At 46.1% G+C, this 21,254-nt stretch overlaps 5 protein-coding genes across 12 annotated transcripts; 4 read left to right on the top strand and 1 right to left on the bottom strand.

The window, feature by feature from the left end:
• Positions 1–2: 2 nt before the first annotated feature.
• LOC120832540 (sushi domain-containing protein 4) lies at positions 3–5,179 on the top strand. Its single transcript, XM_040198909.2, has 10 exons — positions 3–247; positions 798–937; positions 1,406–1,597; positions 1,721–1,912; positions 2,161–2,352; positions 2,661–2,852; positions 2,958–3,152; positions 3,250–3,382; positions 3,471–3,844; positions 3,927–5,179. The coding sequence occupies exons 2-10, from the start codon at positions 823–825 to the stop codon at positions 3,950–3,952; spliced, it is 1,611 nt and encodes a 536-aa protein (XP_040054843.2). The 5' UTR covers positions 3–247; positions 798–822; the 3' UTR covers positions 3,953–5,179.
• LOC120832571 (hepatic sodium/bile acid cotransporter) lies at positions 5,069–9,267 on the bottom strand. The gene is made up of 6 exons (XM_040198963.2): positions 8,906–9,267; positions 7,022–7,406; positions 6,742–6,946; positions 6,430–6,608; positions 5,634–5,833; positions 5,069–5,534 (listed from the first exon to the last, which is right to left on the bottom strand). The coding sequence occupies exons 2-6, from the start codon at positions 7,384–7,386 to the stop codon at positions 5,494–5,496; spliced, it is 990 nt and encodes a 329-aa protein (XP_040054897.1). The 5' UTR covers positions 7,387–7,406; positions 8,906–9,267; the 3' UTR covers positions 5,069–5,493.
• A 1,310-nt stretch (positions 9,268–10,577) lies between these two features.
• LOC120832598 (protein max) lies at positions 10,578–15,135 on the top strand. 4 transcript variants are annotated; one of them, XM_040199007.2, is made up of 4 exons: positions 10,578–10,892; positions 12,680–12,787; positions 13,512–13,650; positions 13,790–15,135. In XM_040199007.2, exons 1-4 carry the CDS (start codon positions 10,857–10,859, stop codon positions 13,972–13,974), a joined length of 468 nt encoding a protein of 155 aa, XP_040054941.2. In that variant the 5' UTR covers positions 10,578–10,856; the 3' UTR covers positions 13,975–15,135. The 4 variants fall into 4 exon arrangements, with proteins under 4 accessions (XP_040054941.2, XP_040054943.2, XP_040054942.2 ...); XM_040199009.2 differs by having other exon boundaries at positions 10,626–10,892; positions 13,527–13,650; XM_040199008.2 differs by having other exon boundaries at positions 10,626–10,892; positions 12,680–12,793; positions 13,527–13,650.
• Positions 15,136–15,741: 606 nt separating this feature from the next.
• LOC120832582 (ras-related protein Rab-15) lies at positions 15,742–18,900 on the top strand. Of its 5 annotated transcripts, none has more exons than XM_040198984.2 (7): positions 15,742–15,950; positions 17,010–17,070; positions 17,161–17,221; positions 17,300–17,377; positions 17,455–17,544; positions 18,105–18,165; positions 18,295–18,900. In XM_040198984.2, exons 1-7 carry the CDS (start codon positions 15,827–15,829, stop codon positions 18,369–18,371), a joined length of 552 nt encoding a protein of 183 aa, XP_040054918.1. In that variant the 5' UTR covers positions 15,742–15,826; the 3' UTR covers positions 18,372–18,900. The 5 variants fall into 5 exon arrangements, with proteins under 5 accessions (XP_040054918.1, XP_077945548.1, XP_040054915.2 ...); XM_040198982.2 differs by having other exon boundaries at positions 15,744–15,950; positions 18,105–18,170; XM_078089422.1 differs by lacking the exon at positions 18,105–18,165.
• A 545-nt stretch (positions 18,901–19,445) lies between these two features.
• gpx2 (glutathione peroxidase 2) lies at positions 19,446–20,601 on the top strand. Its single transcript, XM_040198998.2, has 2 exons — positions 19,446–19,667; positions 19,889–20,601. Exons 1-2 carry the CDS (start codon positions 19,446–19,448, stop codon positions 20,240–20,242), a joined length of 576 nt encoding a protein of 191 aa, XP_040054932.2. The 3' UTR covers positions 20,243–20,601.
• The last annotated feature ends 653 nt before the right edge of the window (positions 20,602–21,254 follow it).

Below are 21,254 nucleotides of genomic sequence, written 5' to 3'. Positions count from 1 at the left end.
GCGGGTCAGCTGATGCCCGCATCGATGCAGCTAGCTAGCTAGCGTAGCTGGTAACGGGCTAGCAGATAGAGAGCTAACGTTAGCTTAGCTAGGGGGTTAGCTGTAGCGGCACCGCTCGGCTCGTTAAATCACACGACAGCCGGTCGGGCAGCGGCTTTAAATGTCGTCGATGTAGCTGATTTCTCGTCCGTAACATGCCCGCGGTGTGAGAGAGCGAGGCCGGGGGGTTCGAGGCAGTGTTTTTCAGGTGGGTACCGTTTTTCACGTTCAGCTAGCGGTAGCACACCAGGAAGGCTAACGGTTAGCATTGATTGTCCCAGGTAGCTAACGTTATCCTAACAGATAATCCCATCTAATATGTGCTCTGTTGGAGTCATATATTCACATGGTGGTAACTGAGCTCCAACAAGCAGCTAACCATCATCGCTATAACAGAGTGTGTAATTAACGGGGCTATATTGGGTTTTGTTGTGTCCCGCTAACACACGGAGCTTTTCTAGCTAATAGGTTGTAACGGAAATGGGTGTGTAGCCACTGGATCCGTTCATTCACATGTTATATTTCATATGTTGGGGTGTAACGAGCTAAAGTCGTTGCTACGCTGACTCGATCCACGGTATTCACCGATGAATCGTCCTCGGTCCGTAATAAACGCTAGCTCGGTACAAGATTCACGTTAGACCAGTGACGCTGGTGTTTTATTTCCCTGCGGCAGGTGATCGAAGCTTCGTGTTTGGCCCTTTCGTCCTGATGCATTTACGCCATGTTCTAATTACAACATCTTCTTCCCACACCAGGTTGAATTGACTCTGCGGGGGGAAGATGTGCAATGGAATGACAGAGTCGATATCAAAAGCCTGTGGGGCCCACAGCTCAGCTGAGAGGTTCTGTTTGCTGCTGCTGATGTTGACTGCAGTGTCCCCTGGGCAAGGATCAGGTGAGAGGAGACAGGACAAAAAAACGCAGTGCATTACGTCTGTATTGTATTGTGTATTTTCAAATCACTGGATGTATCGCTTGTTCCTAATCAACTGGCCCAAACGTTGATTTACACATATGCCAGATTATCTTTCCAGATGTGTTCCGTGTTTATCATCATCATTAAGATCACCAATAAACATCCCTATAATTAACTGATTCAATGTCATATATGTGTTCTTTTTTGGTGTGGTTTACTAAACATTTACTATGGTTGGGTATTATAAACATGTCTTGAGCTACTTTTAAAGCTTTGCAGTTGTTAAATATATTAAAACCAACTTAGATTTCCACCATGATATCTCAAGCACTCGGCGTTTGGGTACCGCGTATCCAGCCACGTTCAAGCGCTATTCACTGTAATAATTCTCCTCATAACTGTAGCAGCTTAACAGCATTTCTCCTTTTTCCGGTCTTCATTTCCCAGAATGTGTGAGGCCGTATATGGTCCCGAACAGCTGGGTAAACCTCACCGAAAACAACAGAGGCTCGTTCCCCGCAGGCACAGTGCTGCAGTACAGCTGTGACCCCGGTTACCTGCCGGACGGACCCAGCATCCTCACCTGCAGCGCAACGGGACGCTGGACCTCCGATCCTCCTCACTGCATACGCAGCGGTGGTAAGACATTTGCTCCGCCGCTGTCTTTTCTACTCCGTCAACAACTACTCAGTAGAGCCAACAAAAAAAGTAGAAACCTCTTTTGTGTGCCTTCAATGTGTTTATGAATTTCTATCCCGTCAGCGTGCTTACCCCTCTCCAAACCCCAAAACGGGGGCTACACCTGCCACCCGTCCCCCTGCCGGATGTTTTCCCACGGCACCGTGATCGAGTTCTTCTGTGATGAGCGCTTCGTTCTCAGTGGGGACTACAACTACCTGACCTGTCAGGACGGGCAGTGGGACGGGCCCATGCAGATCAGTTGTGTTAGCCAAGGTCGGTCAGTCCTCAAACTCGGGTGTTGGAAAAGGTCAATACGCGGGTCCCGTCGGCCAAATAATGCCCCAAATGTGGGAGTTATTACACATGGTGCAATATATATATATATAATGCGCACTGTCATCGTTTCGTCCTTCTTCAACACAAATAATCTTTGCATGAAATCACTTGTTTTTACACGACTGATAATATTTTTAAATAAATGTGCTATTAATTGTACTTTTGACTCTTGTCTGTTCTTTAAGGTTGCGTAAGGCCCTCTACCGTGCAGCATGGCTCAACTAACCTGACCGACAGCAACAGGAGCTTGTTCCCCGTGAGCACGGTGCTGCAGTACAGCTGCGACCCCGGTTACCTGCCCGTCGGAGCCAGCTTCCTCACCTGCAACCCAATGGGACGCTGGACCTCTGAGCCTCCTCGCTGTATACGCAGTGACGGTAAAAAAACCAACCTCCTCACTGCGCTGTCTACATTTCCGCCACTCTGGACACCTGGTATTGCCACGTAACCCAGATCAGATCGACTTTATATGTGTGTCAGCGTTTAAAAGCCTTCAGAATAGATTCATTGTCACTCTGGTCAAACAAAAGCCACTCGACGAGAGGTCAGAGACGCATCATTGTCTAGAATCAACGTCCAGCCTCTGCAATAACAGGACACACGCGGCCCTGATTGTAGCATAGTCTCCATAAATGTCTCCATAAAAGCCATTAACTGTATTTTGGACTGTTTTCTCTTCGTGAAGGGTGTATACGGCCCTCTACCGTCCAGCATGGCTCTACTAATCTGACGGATACGAACAGGAGCTCGTTCCCTGTGGGAACAGTACTGGAGTACAGCTGTGACCCCGGTTACCTGCCCGACGGACCCAGCTTCCTCACCTGCTCCACGCTGGGACACTGGTCCTCGGAACCTCCTCGCTGTATCCGCACTGACGGTAAAGGCGGCGTATTTTTTACTGTGCTTTGATCCTCCATCATTTGAGCTAGTAGGTGTCATCGTGCAGCGTTGAGGTAAATGCATTTTACGCTCTCCCCTCTAGTGTGCCAGCCTCCATTCCAGCCGCAGAGCGGGGGCTACACCTGCCACCCCGCCCCGTGCCAGAGACTTTCCCACGGCACTGTGATAGAGTATTTCTGCGAGGAAGGCTACGTTCTGAAGGGAGACTACAAATACCTGACCTGTCAGTATGGGGAGTGGGACAGCCAAATGAAGGTCAGCTGCCTCATGGAGCAAGGTAAACGGGAGTGGGAGGGAGGGGGTTACACATGTGAACAACTAGATGATTAAACAAGTTGTGCATTGATGACTGACAATTGTTACCCGTCTCACAGGCCGCAGTCCAACTTTACCGTTAGGGATGCCGGCTTTGTCCATAGTGGCATCCACTGCCAGCTCAGTGGCCCTGATCCTGCTGCTGCTGGTGCTGTTTGTACTTCTACAGCCGAAGCTCAAGTCCCTCCATCGGTGAGTTGGCGCTCAAAACATGCCATGCACTCCTGAACGGCCAGGAGAGTAACAATTTGATTCTTTTCATTTGTTTATCCACACCCAGACGTGATCACGGGGTGTCCGGCCAGCCCGTGTCGATCATGGTGGAAGGAGTCCAGGTGTCTCTGCCCTCGTACGAGGAGGCTGTGAGTGCGTGCGGGGCGCCGGCCTCGCCTCTCGCCTGCGAGTCCCGCGTCCAGATCGTGCTGTCCGAGGGTCAGCGTGCCACAGCGCCCGAGGCCGGCCCCTCCAGGCCTTCGTCCCGCAAACAGCAGCAGTCAGAGATGGCCGTCGTGCACCCCGTGCCATCGTCCTCCTCCTCCTCACCATCATCCTCTGCCCGGGTCCTAGAGCATGCAGGTGCCGCCGCGCCTTCGTCCTCTGCAGGCGGTGACCAACACAGCCCGTGTCTGGACTCTGAGATGGACTACTCTGATGGTAAAGCCCTCTTTCAACATGAATTTTTACTTACCTAGAAGTCTACTCTTGGCAGTGATGAAAATGTGTCTGTGCTCCACAGATATGCCGTTGCTGAAGGAGGCCTGAAAAATGCAGCAATCCTTCGGACTCCCCGTTCTGGCGAGCGGGACGCTTCTTCTTGTTCTCCACAGCTGTCAAAACAGACGAGGCTCTTTGTGACTCTGTGGGTTCCTCGGATCAGTTCCTCGGTCCGTCCCAAAGGAGGCCCGAGAAGGGGATTCACGTCTACATACATGCTTCGCATCTTGTTTTTGAGAGGAATTCCTGCACAACATGGTGTACGTCCAACGTCCGGAGCTCGCAAGTTTTTTTAAATGTCAAAAACGGAAAGAACAGCCAGCGCCTGCAGGAGTGGGTCTTACAAGGCTGAAGCGTTTCAGTTGAATGGGCAAAACCTGCAAAAGTATTATTTGCATGTGTCTTGGTTGCTGTTACTTTTCGAGGGGCACGTTGGCAAAGCTGCATGAAATCCAGGTCGTCTACATTTTGTCCCAAGTCATGCACACTTTGTTGTTTTCAACATTTTTTTTCTTTTTTTTCCAGATAATTGTTTCAATTGTTAATCATTACTCACATTGTTGCAGATGCTATTGTACAGTTCGAGGCTGCTTTTCCCTTTTGCTGTGTTTTTCATCGGATCGAGGGCAAACATTTTAAGAGGCTACATTTGACCTTGTTCAAGTGTTCACATGTATTGTCTGGTCCTCAATGGCCTTAGCTTCCCACTTCTATGCACGGGTCTCTATAATGTGTAAGATGAAGAGTTTTAAAAATGAATGCTGGTTAAAAAACCTGCACTGCTTAGTGATTTAATGTGTGGCTTTGTCAGACACATCACTTGTACACCAGAAAATATTATTTAATTTATTCAGACTGCTTGTACATTGTAGAAAATAATGTAAAATAATCGTAATGTTTTAAGTTCAAAACGGGGAACTAAGATGTTTATTTATTAACTCGTGACCAGAGAGCTGTTGATCAGCTGTGGTTTTATTTGATGCTTCCACAACTCTTGGAAACATTAAAAAACAAGTATATATCTTTTCACTTGTGGTTCTACTGCAGACCCGTCATGTGACTGTAAATATAGTTACACAAAAATGAGAAGGTGTCCGATTAAGTCAGTGTTCACTTTGTTTGCCTCCCCGTTGAATTTGCTTTTAACCCAGGATTTGATTCATGTTTCTTGTTTTTGTGAAGATGTTTCTTTTTAATATATGTAAAATTATTTAAGTTACATGTAAGTCTGTATATAACATACGCTCGTTTTGAATAAACATTATTTAAGGTGTCCGAATTGAATATTCCCTTTTCACATCCCTTTGGTCTCATTGAGTTCAAAGTCTCAAAAGTTATTCACACTCACGGTGCCAGTCGTTCCAATTAGCTGCAGATCTTAATAAATATAAATACAAAATGTCATTATTCTGAGTTGTTGGCTAGCAGGCGCCACCTGGCATTATCATTGCATGAAATTGATCAAGAACAGAAAACAGTCTTTATGCCAGTATCACAGGCCTAGGAGAAGACCACGCAGACGATGTGGAGATCTCGGCGTCTCTTCCTGGTTTCCCTCTGCGGCGCCGGGGTCGTCCGCTGTCAAACGGTCACGCCTGCATCAACTCCTCCGATCTGACGCCAACGGCCTCTGTGCAAAAGAAGCCACGTGTTAGACTTGCGGAGCGAGCCGTCGTGAAGCTTTCCAGCGCCACTCTAGAAAAACACAAAAGGCAGCTGTGACCTTTACCCTCGGCCGGCGGCTTGAAGGCCCGGTAACATCTGAAGCACAGGGTCAGGAGGAGCGCCTCCATACACTGGAATGTAATGTAGATCAGGGGGAAGAGGAACATGGGGCCGATGACATCGGGGGCAAAGGTCACTTTTAGGATGGCGACGCACAGCTGGATGTTCTGGCACCCTGTTTCCATGGAGACGGTCCTGCAGTATCTGGAAAGAGGAGAGTCCCTCGCCGTTGGTTTTGATACGGCGTTATTGCATTTCCTACCAGAATGCACCAGTTCTAAAGGCTACCAGAGAAAACAAATACTTGACATTACTAAAGATAATTTCAACATACAATAATCTAATTGGAAACTTTAGTGTAAGAAGTCAGAGCCTTTACGTAAGTAAAATAACATAGTTATTCAGTGGTTAATTACTAAAATGTACTTGATAAAACAGACAGGTTTTACCTTTGCAAAATGATTATTCCACTATTACTGATGCAGGTGCCATTTTACATGTTTACTATTGTGTAGTTAATTCTTTAAGTGCAGCATTTTTGTCCATATAGAAAATAGATGCTGTGCTAAATGTATCAGAGTGAGAAGCACTTCTCTCTGTAATGTAATGGAGTAGAAGTGTAATGTAGAATGAAATGGAACACGAGGCTTAAACCCACAAACAGAAGTATTCACAGAATTCTGCTCAATTTTTGCATTATCTTCACAAAATGCTATTTTCACCTCTTCAGGCCTTCCGGAAATTGAATTGAATTGTGTGTAAAAGCAACTCCAGACGAAGGCGAGTGTGCGCACGCTTACTGTTGGCTGAGCCTGCACATGACGGACATGACGTATCCCAGCGTGAAGCCGATCAGCGGCATCAGTGCACCCACGGCCAGAACATCTGGAGTGAGGACCATCCACATAAAGTCTTTGGCGAGGATACCAGACAGGACGAACGCGGCGATGCTGGAGATTATCAGCACAGTGAGGCCGACCTGTCGACGAAGGGACGACGTGTTTACCTCCTCCAATGGTGTACACACACACACACACGCACACACACACACACACACACACACACACACACACAGCTGCATCAACTATTGAGTCAAGTATCAGGAGTCTCACTTTCATGACCACCGGCGCGTACCGGGGTCTGTAGTGGTTGATGGCGATGCCGACGGAACAGGACGCCAGGGTGAGCACCAGAGCGTAGACGATGCGCACGTACGGCACGGCGCTTTCCAGGCCGCTGAAGCCTTGGGAGTAGACGAAGAGCAGCAGGGGCATCAGGACCAGCGCGGCGATGCTGGAGCAAGTGGTCATCACGATGCTGCGAGAGAGGAGGAGAAGAAGCGTTAGTGGGGGGGGGGATCTGAACGTCGCTCGTGGTGCCACAGTTTTTTACCTGAGGTTCATGTCGCCCTTCAAGGCCAGGGAGAAGATGTTTGAGAGGTTTCCCCCCGGGCAGCAGCCGCAGATGAGCACGGCCACGGCCTTGACGGGGTCCATCCGCAGCGCTTTGGCCAGAGCGAACGCGGTCAGGGGCATGACGCCGAACTGAGCCAGCAGCGCGATGCCCACCCCTTTGGGCTTGAGGAGATGGGCCTTGATTTTGTAAATCTCCATGGTACAGCCGAGGGAAATCATGGTGACGAAGAGTATGACGATGGAGAGGACGTTGATGGCTTTGTTTAGGGGGGAGAGTTCGTTCGGGAATCCCACGCTGCCGTTACCGGAGACGTTCCCCGCGGAGACTTGAGTCAGGTTCATCTTCGTGCTGCGGCTTTCACCTGTCGCACAAAGCGAATAGGACACAATCACATCGACAGCGAAGCAATTGCAGACTATAAATATTGACCTTATTATTAACGTGTGCAGGCGCTTGCATTTCATTTCAGTATTTGGTTAGAAAGTTTAAAGCTATTGTATTGTATTCTCCGGTCGGAAGAAATTCCTCATTTGGACATTTTGTCCAAATGAGGAATTTCTTGGTGATATCTTACAATCCCCTTCAGTATCTTCAAAACAACTTGTTGAAGTAAAAACCACAGTTCCTTCAAGCCATTCTGTTTTTAGATTTTTTTCAATAGTTGCCCATCGTGCGATTAATTGATTAAAATGTTCAAAATGTTTGAGCATCCCTGTTATACCTGTAAAGAGCCAAATACTTAATTGTTGTCTTACTGTCAAATAATTCTGTGAAAAGATCAAAACCACCAACGCCTCCGTCTCTCATTACACAGCGTCAATTTAACACTTAAAGTAAAGTTTAGCACCGGGCCAGTGAACCTACGGACCCGACGCTGAACATTTACATCAACACTTCGGCTAAATTGGAGGTACTTACTCTTGCTGCAATAACTCTGAAAGTCAATATACTTTGGCAACACATATTTGACACTAGTGAATTTAATGTATGCTTTTGCATTTTCAAGCCAATTTGTTTCTACAGCAAACAGATTTCAAAAACCCGCCCAGTTATTGTCGAATGTTACTTAAACATACATTAACTGGGCATCAGTGGGAAACTATTTTTAGTGGCGCATCCAACATGATCATGTAAATAAACTACAGTCCTTATTTTAATAAATAAACACATTGATGAAAAGTGGTCATATGCATGCTTTTGCTAATTTGCTGGATTTTAATAACCATTATGTTTTGGTCAGAAACCAACATGGGTTGGAGTTGTTTGTTAGTTAGTTGACTACCGACTTCACCACCCAATGAAGCTCTGAAGAAAAGAAGCTGCCACTTATTGTGTGTTGACAGAGTGATGGGACCTTATGTAATCCTACATATCTATCAAAGGATGTTGTGCATCCGCTCAGCTGCCTGTAAACCCAAAACAGCTGGAAGCCCTTTTTTGGTTCAAATCGTTTCGTATAATGCATTTAAATGTCGTGAAGGCAAATACCTCTATCTCTAAACTAAAAGACATTATTGTTGCACTATTCATTTATTACAAAACATGGCAAATTTAGTTTGGTTTAAAACAACTCCCGGATTGCACTTTGATATGTGACTGCACAAGTTTTCAATTTAGCCGTGTTAATGAATGTATCACACATTGCAGCACTATGGCTCTTTTTCCAAGATTCTAGTAGTTCTATGACACTGGAAACGTCACAGGTATTAACAAGCATGATGCATCTAGACAAAACTTCAGCCTTTTACTCTTCTTTTTCTCATTTTCGTCAAATTTGCCGGCGAAAACCTACGAATGAAACACTTTCAATCGGAACGTGTAAAAAGAAACGCTGAGGAAGGATGAAAAGCACTTTCTTACTTTAACTTCAGGGCAGCTTCTTCCACTTCGCCGTGCGCACACTCGTTTCCATCTCTCCTCACATTCTTGTTTCTTAACTACTTTTCACCCCCCCCCCCACCCCCCTCATTCACCCTCCCCTGATTCACCCTCCCCTCGCTGTCACATGGGCTCATAGCAACACCAGTACGTGTGAACTCCAGTAGTTATCCACTCCAGCCACTGATACTATTATCTGTACTTCTTAGACAGAATTCCAGCGAATCCTGCTCTTCAGCCGGTTGGTGGAAGTCATCCACACACCGAGGTTGTTCCCCTATTTCCTCGCTTTCGGGGCTCCCTGGGAAGTTTTGGGCTCTAAAATGTTCAAAGGGTTTGCGTCTAAAGAGGGAATGTTCTCACTCGTTGTTGCTTGCATGTGTGAACAAACCCTCTATTAATATTACGCAACCAGGCAGACTAACTGTGTTGTTAGTCTTTTCAAAAGGGGGCCTCTTTTTACTGCGGGACTTGGGTGCTTTGTCCGGGAAGACCTTTCATTTACAACTCACCGAGCTGATGTGGGTTTTTAAGGCCCAAACGTTGCTGCCTCGCTATCTGAAGCACGATTGAGATCCGGGAAAAATTAAAGGGTTTAAAAAGTCAAATGATGAAGTCAAATGTAATCTTGCAGGAACAATTGCTTGAATGATACAATCTTGGTACTCCCACACGCGGAGAGCTCGGGTGAATGATATCACCGACAAAACATGATACAACTTGTTATTGAACCTGACAGAAAATGAGCAAACGGGGGGTTCAGTCTTTACGGTAGCGGGTTGTCTTCCCCCGGCTCCCTGCGGAGTAACGGATTCACTTCAGAATTCTCACCCTTACCTGCAGAGCGCTGCATATATACTAGTCAAGGTCAGGTCGAACCTGTTGAATGGTCTCTCCGCCCCACGCACCGGCCCAGTTATTGGGTTGCGGTGACCGAGCCGTAGAGACAGAAGCTCCGAAGCAATTACATTTTTATAGCTTTCTGCTTCTGTCGAGAACTTTCTGACCTCTAGTCTGTAAAAAGTGCAATAGAGAGTAAGTAAGGTGTGCTGATATGTTGTAGATATACCCTCTGTTATCTAAATATTCATTGTAATAGCAAACATTGTGGTGTTGATTGAGTTTTCTTAAAGGACTAAATTGTGTTAAACTTTGTCTTATTGAAATGCATCAATGCCCTGATAGTAAAGCTGCAGTAGGTGTGTATAAGCAGTGATGTTTGCTGCAGAAGCTATTTAAAGGTCCTATCGAGGCAAGTTGTGCAGTGATGAATGGTGAGCGGGGGAGGGCAGCCATGGCGAGCTAGTGCACCATCTGGCCACATAATTATTTGCCAGGATAATATTCTAGTTTATTGCTGCAAACACTTTGGACCACAACAGCACATACTGTCCCTTATTACTGCAGAGCCCTGTGTTCATGTTGGGGTATTTTTGGAGAGACTGTTATCAAACGAGACTGTGTGTTGTTCAGGCCATCACTGAAGCATCTGTTACACTCTGATGAGATGCCGTTACTAATATATTTATTCATACATGTGCAGAAAAAGAACATTGTGATCCATTTGAGAAATAAACATCCCGACACCCGCCGACTCTGCCACTTGTAGGCTATAACGGTACTGCGAGGTGGGCGCGTTCAAATCCGCGGCATTGTGGGAAATGCAGTTCACCTTCCCGGCGGCGTCGCCCGCGAAAGGCAGAGCGCGCGTTGGCGAATGACTGCATTGCCCACAATGCTTTGTGTTGTTGCGCCTGCGCTGTTTATGTTTCCCCGTCCATGTGTAGGCGAATCACGTGTGGAGAAACCGTTTCTCGTCATGTCTCGGCTGTAGCGAAGCCCCCGTGCTACCTCTTATTATTTGCCTCCAGTTGTCGACGCACTTTGTTTTGACAGCTGCTTGTTTACTTTTCTCGTAGCGCTTTACCGAAGAATGAGCGAAAACGATGACATCGACGTCGACAGCGATGTATGTGGTTTAGTTTCCTCTGGAAGTAGCTAGCCAAACTGTTAGCCGAACAGCAACTTTAACATTCCTGCCAACCTTCAGCTATCGGATTGAGTTAGCTAGCTAAGCTAGTTGGGTTTAGACACTAGATTTTCAGACAAATCTGGGAAAGAAACATTTTTGAAGCGCTAACTGGCTGGCAGGGCTTTTAATCAGCGTCGAACACATCGGTCTGAGGAGTAGGTTGCCCCGTTTTCTGGTGTCAAGTGGGGTCAAGTGAGCCGTCGTTCCGCGCGACCCAGTTGAACCGACCATCGATCAGATTTTGTCGCGCCGCTTTTTGTGTCGTTACGGTACAGGTGCTGGGAGCACCCGTTGACGTCACAATTACGTCAGACCGACTGGCTCGGGATTAGGTTACACATAACATACAAAACAACACTTTCAAGTGCGATACATTCTACGGTACTTATTTTAAATACGTCGTTGAATTCATCCTTCCAATTTAAATGGGTTTCGTAATCCTGAGACAGTTCACTTTTGTTTGTTCACATAAGTTTTGAGTTATGATAAAAACAGTTTGGTTAACGTGGATTGCTGCTCAGATGGACGTTGTCAGTTGTTGCATTAAAGGTGACATTTAATAGATTCATATGCTGTATTATCCCCTCTCTTCCAATGTGAGGATTTATCGTAGTTGGCGTAACTTCAATTTTGCAAGTCTTTAAAACGTCCATCTTGGGCGCTTAAAGCGACGTCACCGTATTTACACGAATACACGCGCAGCAAGCCCCGACGCGGCTGCGAAAACAGGACCAGCCGAGCGCGTTCACGTGTTCTTGTTTTGCCCATCACGGACATGCCAAGTCCAGGTCCCACTTCCCTGCAGCTTTCTGGACCAAATGTATTCAAAAGTGTTCCACCAAAGGGAGACCGTGCACAGCTTTTGAAGCATACTTATACAAGATCAATACTCAACATGCTAATTGGAATTCCCCGTGGTTTACAAACCCGCAGCATTTAATTACACAGCCGCTGTTGTTTAACAGACAATGTATTCCGATCATCGATCTGGTCCCATATTTCTCAGAGCCATTCCCCTCCCCCCCTTTGGTTTAAGCTTCCAGCTTCCGATCCTCTTACCACAGTAAACATAAATAATGTGATGCAAGCCCACAGTTCAATGTCACAGGATAGTCAAGTCTTAATATGCAAATATTCAAATGTTACAACCTGCTTATAAGGGCCGTTCTTATTAACACATGTCAACACAAAATCACGATCGTCATTTTATCCTGTTCTATATTTATGCTGTCTATGCATTTCACTTTTTTTGTTAGTTGTATGATAACAAACTATGAGGAGATTCATTCCGATTTGTTTTGCCTTATTCAGCTCTTTTAACGTTAGACACACGTTATACAAATATACACCCAAGTATGCATGTATTTTGTCGTCAGGTGAGTTAACTCCTGCAAGCGATTGAGCCTGACATTAGTTTGTTTTTTTTGGCCTCTAGCGGTCCTGCTCAGTCAGTTTTTAGGCATTGTTGTTATTATTGAGTTCCCGTAAAGTTGTTGGACAAAGTGCCCAGACTGTCAGGACACGCTGCTCCACCTTTTAAGCAACTAAAAGCACCCTTCAGATGAGATTCTGCAAACAGATGACATCACAACTCACCTGTAATTTAAAGCTGCAGAGTTTGCATATCTTCAGCCTTCACATTTGGATGTGTTATAATTCGCAAAGTGTCCTGTGTGTATGTGACACACATTTCTAAGCGTAAACTCCCGCCTGTCCCTTCGTAGGCAGACAAGCGAGCCCATCACAACGCGCTGGAGCGCAAACGCAGGGACCACATTAAAGACAGCTTCCACGGCCTACGAGACTCTGTGCCTGCGTTACAAGGGGAGAAGGTGAGCGTAAGTTATATGCATTTCCTACATTCCATATTCCAGCAAATATGTTGAAGAGGCATAAAAACATACAGGTGCCAAACAGTCAGGATGAAACGGTTAGCTTTTATTTCCGTTTGTGCGGAATGTTGCTCCGGGGCTTTGTTTAGTCCCTTATGTAATGCACATAAACAGTGTATGCGAGCTGAAGACGGTGAGCAGCACGAAGCTCAAAGGACGAATGCATTTCTCTGCTGCAGCAAGCGAGAACGCAGCGTTTCTCATCTCGCACCGCTGTACTTTATAACTGTCGTCTCTGCAGACGTGGTCACTACGCGAAGTCCACAGCTCGTTTAATACGTCCATGATATTCAACCCCCTTATCTTACATTATTTAACTTTGTACCCATTAAAGCCAAAGCTGTTCAATTTGAGACCTCACCGAAAGATCTGCTAGTGTCCACAGGCCGTTTCCTTAGTCTTTAAATCGTTCAAGTTAATTCTAAGAGCTGCAGGAAATGTTGTTTGATGACCAACATGCAACATTTTGTGCTAAAGGTTGCTGACCTCTCGAAATAATCCTGTTGTTTATTTAACCATTATTAGATAATTAACAACTTATTGAAAGATCTGTGCATGACACTGTGATCTTTGTATACCTGTTTTTGCACAATTGATGTTGTTCTCCCTGAACAAACAGACACTGCAGCTTTTCCCCACGGCTTTCTGAAATTTTTGCTGACAGAGTTCTGTCAAACAGGCTTCCCGAGCACAGATTCTAGACAAAGCCACCGAGTACATCCAGTACATGAGACGAAAAAACCAAACCCACCAGCAAGACATCGATGACTTAAAGAAGCAAAATGCAGTGTTGGAGCAGCAAGGTAAGTGGTGGAATTGTCTGTTTTTTTCTTCTCATCTTGTCATTTTCGCCGTGTTTTATTTACGACCCTCGGGTCACTTCCATTGAGCAGCATTTGGATTCAGATCGACTGCGTCCTCCTTTGTTTCTGCGAATTGCAGTGCGAGCCCTGGAGAAGGCAAAGGGCAACACTCAGCTGCAGACAAACTCCTCCTCCGACAGCAGCTTGTACACGAACCGCAAAGGCAGCGCCGTGTCGGCCTTCGACGGCGGCTCCGACTCCAGCTCCGACTCGGAGCCGGACGAGCCGCCCAACAGGAAGAAGCTGCGCGTGGAGCCCAGCTAGACTCGGCTCAACCCCCGGCTCTCCAAACAGACTCTTTATGCCCCCCCCTCCCTCCCCCCGGCCGCCGAATCCTCTCGCCTGTCCGCACTCAAGTCCCGCCTTCTAACGGCGGTCCACGAGGCGAGGTGGAGGCTGCGTGAGAGGGATGCTAGTATGTATAAAAAAAGAGAAATAAAAAAAAACGCTTCTACCTTCTTTCCTCCTGGCGAGCATCCCGTCACTCCATCCAACGACTCTCAAGACCCCCAACGTGAGGCAGCTGTGCAGTTTTTGAAGGACTTTTTTTTTTTTTTTTTTTTCTACCTTTCATAATCAAATGTGGAGATGACAAGGTATTAAACAAACATATGTCTGTGTTTCTCCTTTGGTTGTTTTTCACAACCTCTGCAATCTTCTGGAGTTATGAGACTTTTTGATCTTTGACGAAGTGGTGATAACGGGTTAGTTTACCTTTTTAATATTCCTACTTTTCCAAAAAAAACAAAAAGAACAGAATGTGAAGTTGCTTTTGACGTGATGTAACGCGCGGTGCAACACCCCCCCTCACTCAGTGTAGGTGACTGAAGCCTTTGTCTTAGAAAATGAACCCTTCTATTTATAGTGACGCACCGACATTCATTTCTCCCCGTTATGTTTGATCTCTAGAATGTTTGGCTTGAGATTTTCCAGAGAACACAGGAGGAGGAACAAGTTGACCTGCTGTTTTAATGGAGTTCCCACAGGTACAACTATTTATTTTTTCCTCTATTTTTATTACTATCAGATGAAAAATGAGTATCGCAACAGCAAAAAAAAAAAAAAAAGACCCCCTATTGGATACCGAATGTTACACAATGCAAGTGAAGGGCAGCGACCTTTTATTTTTGTTAATGGAAGTCCATTTCCGTGTGTAGTACGTAACGCTGTATACTCTTTAATGGTGTCAGTTCTGCAAAGGAAAGCCTTTGCTTGAAATGTTTGCCCGTGCCGGGAACGTTCAACTTTATTTCTTTTCTGTCCTTTTTTGCAGAGGTAAATTAGCGTGTACGTAATCAATATTTGTTTGTTCCATTCCGTGGAAATTACAGGTATGTTGTACATACTGCCAACAGATGTCTTGCAAGTTAAGGCATACCTTTATTATGAGACTATAAATAAACTATTTTATCCTTTTGGGATGTATTTGTGACTCAACACGTTTTTAATCACGTCCTGTGAGAGCTTTGCTACATTTGATGTGTTTATGGAGGGAAATGTCAGAGTGAACTTCGCTTCCCGGTTAAGGAAATAATCACACGTTCATTATATTTAACAAGGTGCTGATAGAAGCCAGTGACGAGTGAAAATCCACTGGAGACTTTTCAGGATGTTGAATGTCTCTAAATCACTTACTGTGAAATGTGGAATGAGCCTCAGTACTTATGATAGCCGGTTAAAGCCCTGCGTATACACTTTGTTTAACTATGAAGTTTGGGACGAGTTCATGTGTCCCAGCTGACACACACACACACACACACACACACACACACACACACACACACACACACACACACACACACACACACAAGGGGGCAGGTTCCGTGGTGCCTTCTGGGGGCGTGGGACACGTTTCAGAACGCGAGTCTTTAACTGACAATCCGATGAACTCAAATGCAACAACAGCACGCTGATCTATATTATTGTTAGAAAAAGCCACTGAAACAACCAGCTTATACGTCATGTCACTTCTGAGCTAATCTAAAATCCCCACATCCGTATCTCCCGAGTGCACAGCCGGGAGTTTTATTTTTCCGAGGGTCAGTGAAGGCAGCGCGCAGCCACAGCGCTCCCCGAGCTCCATGGAAGGGTCACGCCTGTGCTTCAGCTTCTGGTCATGGCTAAGCAGTACGACGTGTTGTTCAGGCTGCTCATGCTCGGGGACTCGGGGGTCGGGAAGACGTGCATGCTGCGCAGGTTCACGGAGAGTTACTTTGATTCTTCACACATTTCCACCATCGGTAAGACATCCGACCAGCGGCCCAAGCGCATCCCGTCGCCCCGCGCCTCCAGCTGCGGGTGGAACCCGGTGAACGTCACTCAGCTGATTGATGACTTTTTAGCTGAACTTTCCGAACAATCGTCAGTTTTACCTTCTTTTTTTGTTGTTTAAAGTATAAGCAGGCCTGCTCAGCTTGTGGGGATTATCGAGCCACAACGACGCTGAAACTTAGTGAATAAACACCCAAGTGATTAGAAAGCTGCTCTGAAAAAGGCCCCAAAAGTGAAGGATGCCAGAGAGTTCTGAAAAAAAGATCTTTATCCCCACAGTTACAATAAGAAGAAAAAAATAGTCTTTCATGTGCTGTTATTTATTCAGAAAATGGCTCACGTTGGTGCTCAGACTGGGTAAAAGACTAATGATGTTACACACAAAGGAGTAAATCATTTCTGCATCAGCAAGGAAAAACAGTCAGCCAATGCTTCCGTGGGGAGCGATTTCAGGCTATTCAGGCTAAAAGGTTTGTGGAGAGACTTTAACGTGGGATTAAACCCACTTGTCGTTGTGTGAAAGCTCTTCTGGACGCGTGATGGTTGTCGTAATTGGTCATTATTATTGGTTGCTCCATTCCTGAGATAATAACCCACATATCTTCTATACATTCAGGATAGATCATCTCAAAACTGCAGAAAGTATGTAGGACGAGCAACCAAAAATAATCCTATCTGTGTGTGTGTGTGTGGACTCAACAACCGAAGTCAATCGCAGTAAATGAACTGTATGGGATCTTTCCTTTTAATGTATCCTGCGCGTACGCGTCTTGTCGGCAACACTCACACGTCACATTTCTTGGCCCTGTGGCCTTGTCACATCCCTTGTGGATGCTCGGTGATTTACAAGCTGACAGCATGCAGTGTCCTTCAGAAGGGGTAATTGTGTCTGAGCCGGCGGAGGACTTTCATTTACTCCGTCAAGTGATTCCAGTTTGACCTCGTGAGGGGGGGGTCGCGGTTTGCATCATGAAATCTCAATATCGTCTTTCTCCTTGTTTTTTTTGTTTTTTTTTCCCATTTCGTAGGAGTTGATTTCAAAATGAGAACACTAGAATTAGATGGAACCAGGGTGCGGGTGCAGATATGGTAAGTTCCGTCCAATTCTCCTGCATGCACAGAATAATCCCGACCAGCACGCTGTGTAATCTCCCTCTGCGGATGTGTGTGTGTGTGCAGGGACACGGCGGGTCAGGAACGCTATCAGACCATAACCAAGCAGTACTACAGGCGCGCACAGGTGATGCCACGCCCGAGCGGCCTTCCCAGGTCACCGTAGCGGCCGTTCCCTAACGCTTCTTCGTGGCTTCCCGTCCAGGGCATCATCTTCGTCTACGACATCACGAGCGAGTCCTCCTTCCAGCACCTGGTGAAGTGGGCCGGCGACGTGGACGAAGTGAGTGCTCCGCGTGAGCTGCGAGACCGTGAGGTCATTCCGCCCGCTTGTCTGTCCTGTCTTTTGTTTTGCTGCAGTACGCGCCGGGCAAGGTGCAGAAGATCTTGGTGGGGAACAAGTCGGACGAGGAGACGAGTAGGAAGGTATCGAAGGACCAAGGAAGCAAGGTGATTCAACCGTATTCTTGTGGGTTTCATATGGTCTCATTTTGCATTTCACTCGCGTCATGACGGATCGTGAGGAATAATATCCATCGGGAAGTAAGTAGGTTGCAATGATAACATTATCAGGATTAAATGGACCTTTCTAAAGGATGCACAGCTAAATCTGAGTTGTGTTTTATTAGTTTGGCAAGTAGTTCACTATGATATAATCACAACATGAAAATGAGCCATGGGGCAAAGTCAAAATACAATACAATCAAATCAAAATTTTAAAAATGCCCCTTTAAACTTACCTTATTAAACGTATTAACTTTATCACACATGGGACTCACTGACACTTTTTGTGAAAACCAATACATTTTTAATAAGATCATCATTAATCCTAATGTCCCCCTGCACAATTTACAATAAATAAAACCTAGTGTGTGTCTGTTCTATTTGCATAACTCTACAGGAATAACGTATTAATGTATATGCACAGAACGTGTTATTTTATTTACATACTTCCTAAATTCCCCTTTTTGATTTGCTGATTTCTCACCGTATCCACCTGGATATTGTAGCTGGCCGAAACCTATGGGATGGAGTTCTTTGAGACCAGTGCTTCCACCAGCGATAACATCAGTGAGGCAAGACACGAGACGCACGAGAAACGATCCGCCGCGCGAGAGACGTGAACAAACACTGCGGGGGGGGGAAATAAAAACCCAGCTGCATTCTTGCTTATTGTCTCGTGCGTTTCTCGTCCTTCAGGCGTTCACTCGCATGACACAACTGGTGCTGCGGGCTCACGAGCGCGACGTGGACGACTTGTTGGGCTCCCTGGATGATTACCTGGAGAAGGCGTCTTTGGAAGAAGAGAAAGGCGGCGATGCTCAGAAGACCTGCGCCTGTTAGACGAGGGACGTAATGTGGCTCCTCGTGCTTTAGCTTCACACACATCGTTCCTTTGCTCCGCCTTTCGTTGATCGATATTTCCATCTGCTCGACGGGTCTCGCTAAGCGAACAATGCACATGCTCGATAGATTTACCCTGAGCAAATATACTGTGCAGCCTCAGATTGACGGGAAAAATCTGAATGCGTTTCTAAGAAATCAAATTTGCAGCGAGACGGCAAACTCTAACCAAGCATTTCCGCAAGGGAGACCGCTTTGTGCCGTATTCAGTGCATGTATGTGTGTGTATGTCCGTGGCTTGGCCGACTGTCTGTTACATTGATAAGCATTGTTACGATTGCTTATATTACTGGCGCCCCAGATATTCATCATCTTAATGTAACGGTTGAAGCTCAAGGATGTTACAAAAAAAACAATGTTTAAGTTAATAAATTGCCGTATTTAAAACTGAAGTATTGGGTGTATCGGCCTTGCTGAGTCACTATATTTGGGATTGAGAGTGAGGTTAGGACGTCCACGGAGAGTTCAGACAGGTTCATGTATTTTTTATCAGCTGCTGAGAAAGACACATTAAATTTTTAAGGAAATCTGAAACGATGTCATAGATAGCAAAGCCAAATTTATGCCATTATACACAGTCCATTTCACAAATGTATCTTTACAATGAGGACGTCAAATACATGCCCAGGGGAGCACTCACTCAATTGTCACAAAACAATTACAATAGCTGTAAAACTAAAAATTAAACGCCTTTCACAGCTCATCTGAAATGAAATAAAAGCACCTCATTGTAAAACGTACAGAAACCCACTTTGTGTTTTTGTATGTTTTACAATGCAGCTATCGGAACCCGTTAAAGAGGCATGTTTGTGTGCTGAGGATTAGTTTCCTGCAGTCATTCTACACCCCTGCAAGGCGGGTGGGTCAGGTGTCACCTGGGTCAGGTGGCCGAGCAGCGGGACACAGTCGCAGGTTGAGATCCCGGCTGGAACGCAGCGACAGTCGAGATGACCTTCATCGCCAAGACCTTCTACGACCTGAGAGCCACCACGCTGGAGGGGGACTCGGTGGACTTCAACGTGCTACGGGGACGCGTGGTCCTCATCGAGAATGTGGCCTCTCTCTGAGGCACCACCCCCCGGGACTACAGCGAGCTCAACCAGCTGCAGACCAAGTACCCCCATCGGCTGGTGGTCCTGGGCTTCCCCTGTAACCAGTTTGGGTATCAGGTTAGTTGAGCAGCGTGGTCTGGGTTGACCTTCCAACCTCTGGGCCAGATGATGACCTTAAATGCAGATGATGACGTTGTTGTTTTAAAATCCATGTCTAACCGGCTGTAGGAGTTTAGCCACGCTGTTATCCCCAATATGATGCTTAAACTAAGTCATTACAATGCTACTGTGTACAAAATAACTGGACAATATGAAGAAAAGGGCAAACTGTTTTGCAGGAGAACTGCAAAAACGATGAGATCCTGAATTCCTTGAAACACGTGCGTCCAGGCGGCGGCTTTCAACCCACCTTCACCATCTGTGAGAAGTGCGACGTGAACGGGACGGGCACCCACCCGGTCTTTGCCTATCTCAAAGATAAGCTCCCCTATCCCGACGATGACCCCACCTCCCTCGCGGACGACCCCAAGTTTCTGGTTTGGAGTCCCGTCAGCAGGACGGACGTCTCGTGGAACTTTGAGAAGTTTCTCGTTGGGCCGGAGGGAGAACCCTTTAAAAGATACAGCAAAAGGTTCCCCACCATTGACATCGAGCCCGACATCCAAAGACTGTTAAGATTAACCAAAAACTAAGAGTGGTCTCCACCTCTCGCAATCAGAGCAAATATGCCGTCCTCCTCACTTTTAAGCCTTATTAAATGACGGTGGTATTCTAAAAAAAACTAAGGGAATAGTATCTGATGGCTTTTAAGTGCTTAAGAGTAGTGGAGGAATATATTTGATGTAGAAGGAATTCTGTCAATTAAGAAACTTGAAGATATGTACTTTTTATCCCTGTCTTACCAAAGTCCGGCCAGCAGGTGGTGCTACTGATTTGATCATACAAGTAGACAACTCCTGTCATGCGTTTGTAAATTAACATTTACCCCACACACACACACACACACACACACACGAAATGTGTGCACTGGATTAAACCCTGAGAATCAATATGTTCTCTCATTGATGTGTCTTCCTTTAATCGGCCCGTGTAACCAGTGAGGCACAGCCTATGACGATGTGTTGCTCTGATGCAAGGTTGACAAAAATAGATGTTGCCATGTCTGACACTGCTCTGCGTGGGCATAATGAGGCTCGACAAACGGTGGGAAGGGGCGTGTAATCGTCAGGCATGCTTTCGTTGCACATTTAAACCCTTTGCATCGTGCATCCTCTCTGCGGCTCATTTGTTGAGATCTTCTTTCTTCTACGTTTCCCAGTAAGATCTGCTGACACCAGTAGCCTGCGCAGCAGCAGGAATGCTTTGCCGCCACAATGACACTCGGAGGCATGCCCTGAATCGTGCATCTAGAAGAGCATTTCCAGCATAGATTTTCTCAGCACAGCACGCTCTGCAGCTTAGCAGTGGGGTTTTATGCACATCCACTCACGTCCACATCGGAGGATGATGTCATAGCCACAAGCTACACAGGCCAGGCAGAGACTCAATGTCTTTGGCAGGTTGCTGCAGGGAACACCCGTACAACAAGCAGTCGTCTGACACTGGTTTAGATGGTTGTAGATAGCTTAACCTCTTCTAACGTCTTTGCATACCACATTTAAATGTTTGTAACATCAGGATGCACAGGGGCATTTTACTAATATT

This window comes from Gasterosteus aculeatus, chromosome 15, assembly GCF_964276395.1.
Source record: "Gasterosteus aculeatus chromosome 15, fGasAcu3.hap1.1, whole genome shotgun sequence".
NCBI classification, from domain to species: domain Eukaryota; kingdom Metazoa; phylum Chordata; class Actinopteri; order Perciformes; family Gasterosteidae; genus Gasterosteus; species Gasterosteus aculeatus.
Note: the sequence above shows the minus strand (reverse complement) of the source record. Positions and strands in the feature narration are given on the sequence as shown.

Bases quoted from the DNA above. Each gene is read 5' to 3' on its own strand.
- LOC120832540 (XM_040198909.2), top strand. From the start codon at position 823: ATGTGCAATGGAATGACAGAGTCGATATCAAAAGCCTGTGGGGCCCAC. The intron at 938-1,405 runs GTGAGAGGAGAC...TTCATTTCCCAG, and splicing joins GTCCCCTGGGCAAGGATCAG to AATGTGTGAGGCCGTATATG. The intron at 3,845-3,926 runs GTAAAGCCCTCT...TGTGCTCCACAG, and splicing joins TGAGATGGACTACTCTGATG to ATATGCCGTTGCTGAAGGAG.
- LOC120832571 (XM_040198963.2), bottom strand. From the start codon at position 7,386: ATGAACCTGACTCAAGTCTCCGCGGGGAACGTCTCCGGTAACGGCAGC. The intron at 5,834-6,429 runs GTAAGCGTGCGC...TCCTCTTTCCAG, and splicing joins ATGTGCAGGCTCAGCCAACA to ATACTGCAGGACCGTCTCCA. The intron at 5,535-5,633 runs GTAAAGGTCACA...TCTTTTGCACAG, and splicing joins CTTCAAGCCGCCGGCCGAGG to AGGCCGTTGGCGTCAGATCG.
- LOC120832598 (XM_040199006.2), top strand. From the start codon at position 10,857: ATGAGCGAAAACGATGACATCGACGTCGACAGCGAT. The intron at 10,893-12,679 runs GTATGTGGTTTA...GTCCCTTCGTAG, and splicing joins ACATCGACGTCGACAGCGAT to GCAGACAAGCGAGCCCATCA. The intron at 12,794-13,511 runs GTAAGTTATATG...TTTTGCTGACAG, and splicing joins TACAAGGGGAGAAGGTGAGC to AGTTCTGTCAAACAGGCTTC.
- LOC120832582 (XM_040198981.2), top strand. From the start codon at position 15,827: ATGGCTAAGCAGTACGACGTGTTGTTCAGGCTGCTCATGCTCGGGGAC. The intron at 17,071-17,160 runs GTAAGTTCCGTC...GTGTGTGTGCAG, and splicing joins AGGGTGCGGGTGCAGATATG to GGACACGGCGGGTCAGGAAC. The intron at 17,545-18,104 runs GTGATTCAACCG...TGGATATTGTAG, and splicing joins CGAAGGACCAAGGAAGCAAG to CTGGCCGAAACCTATGGGAT.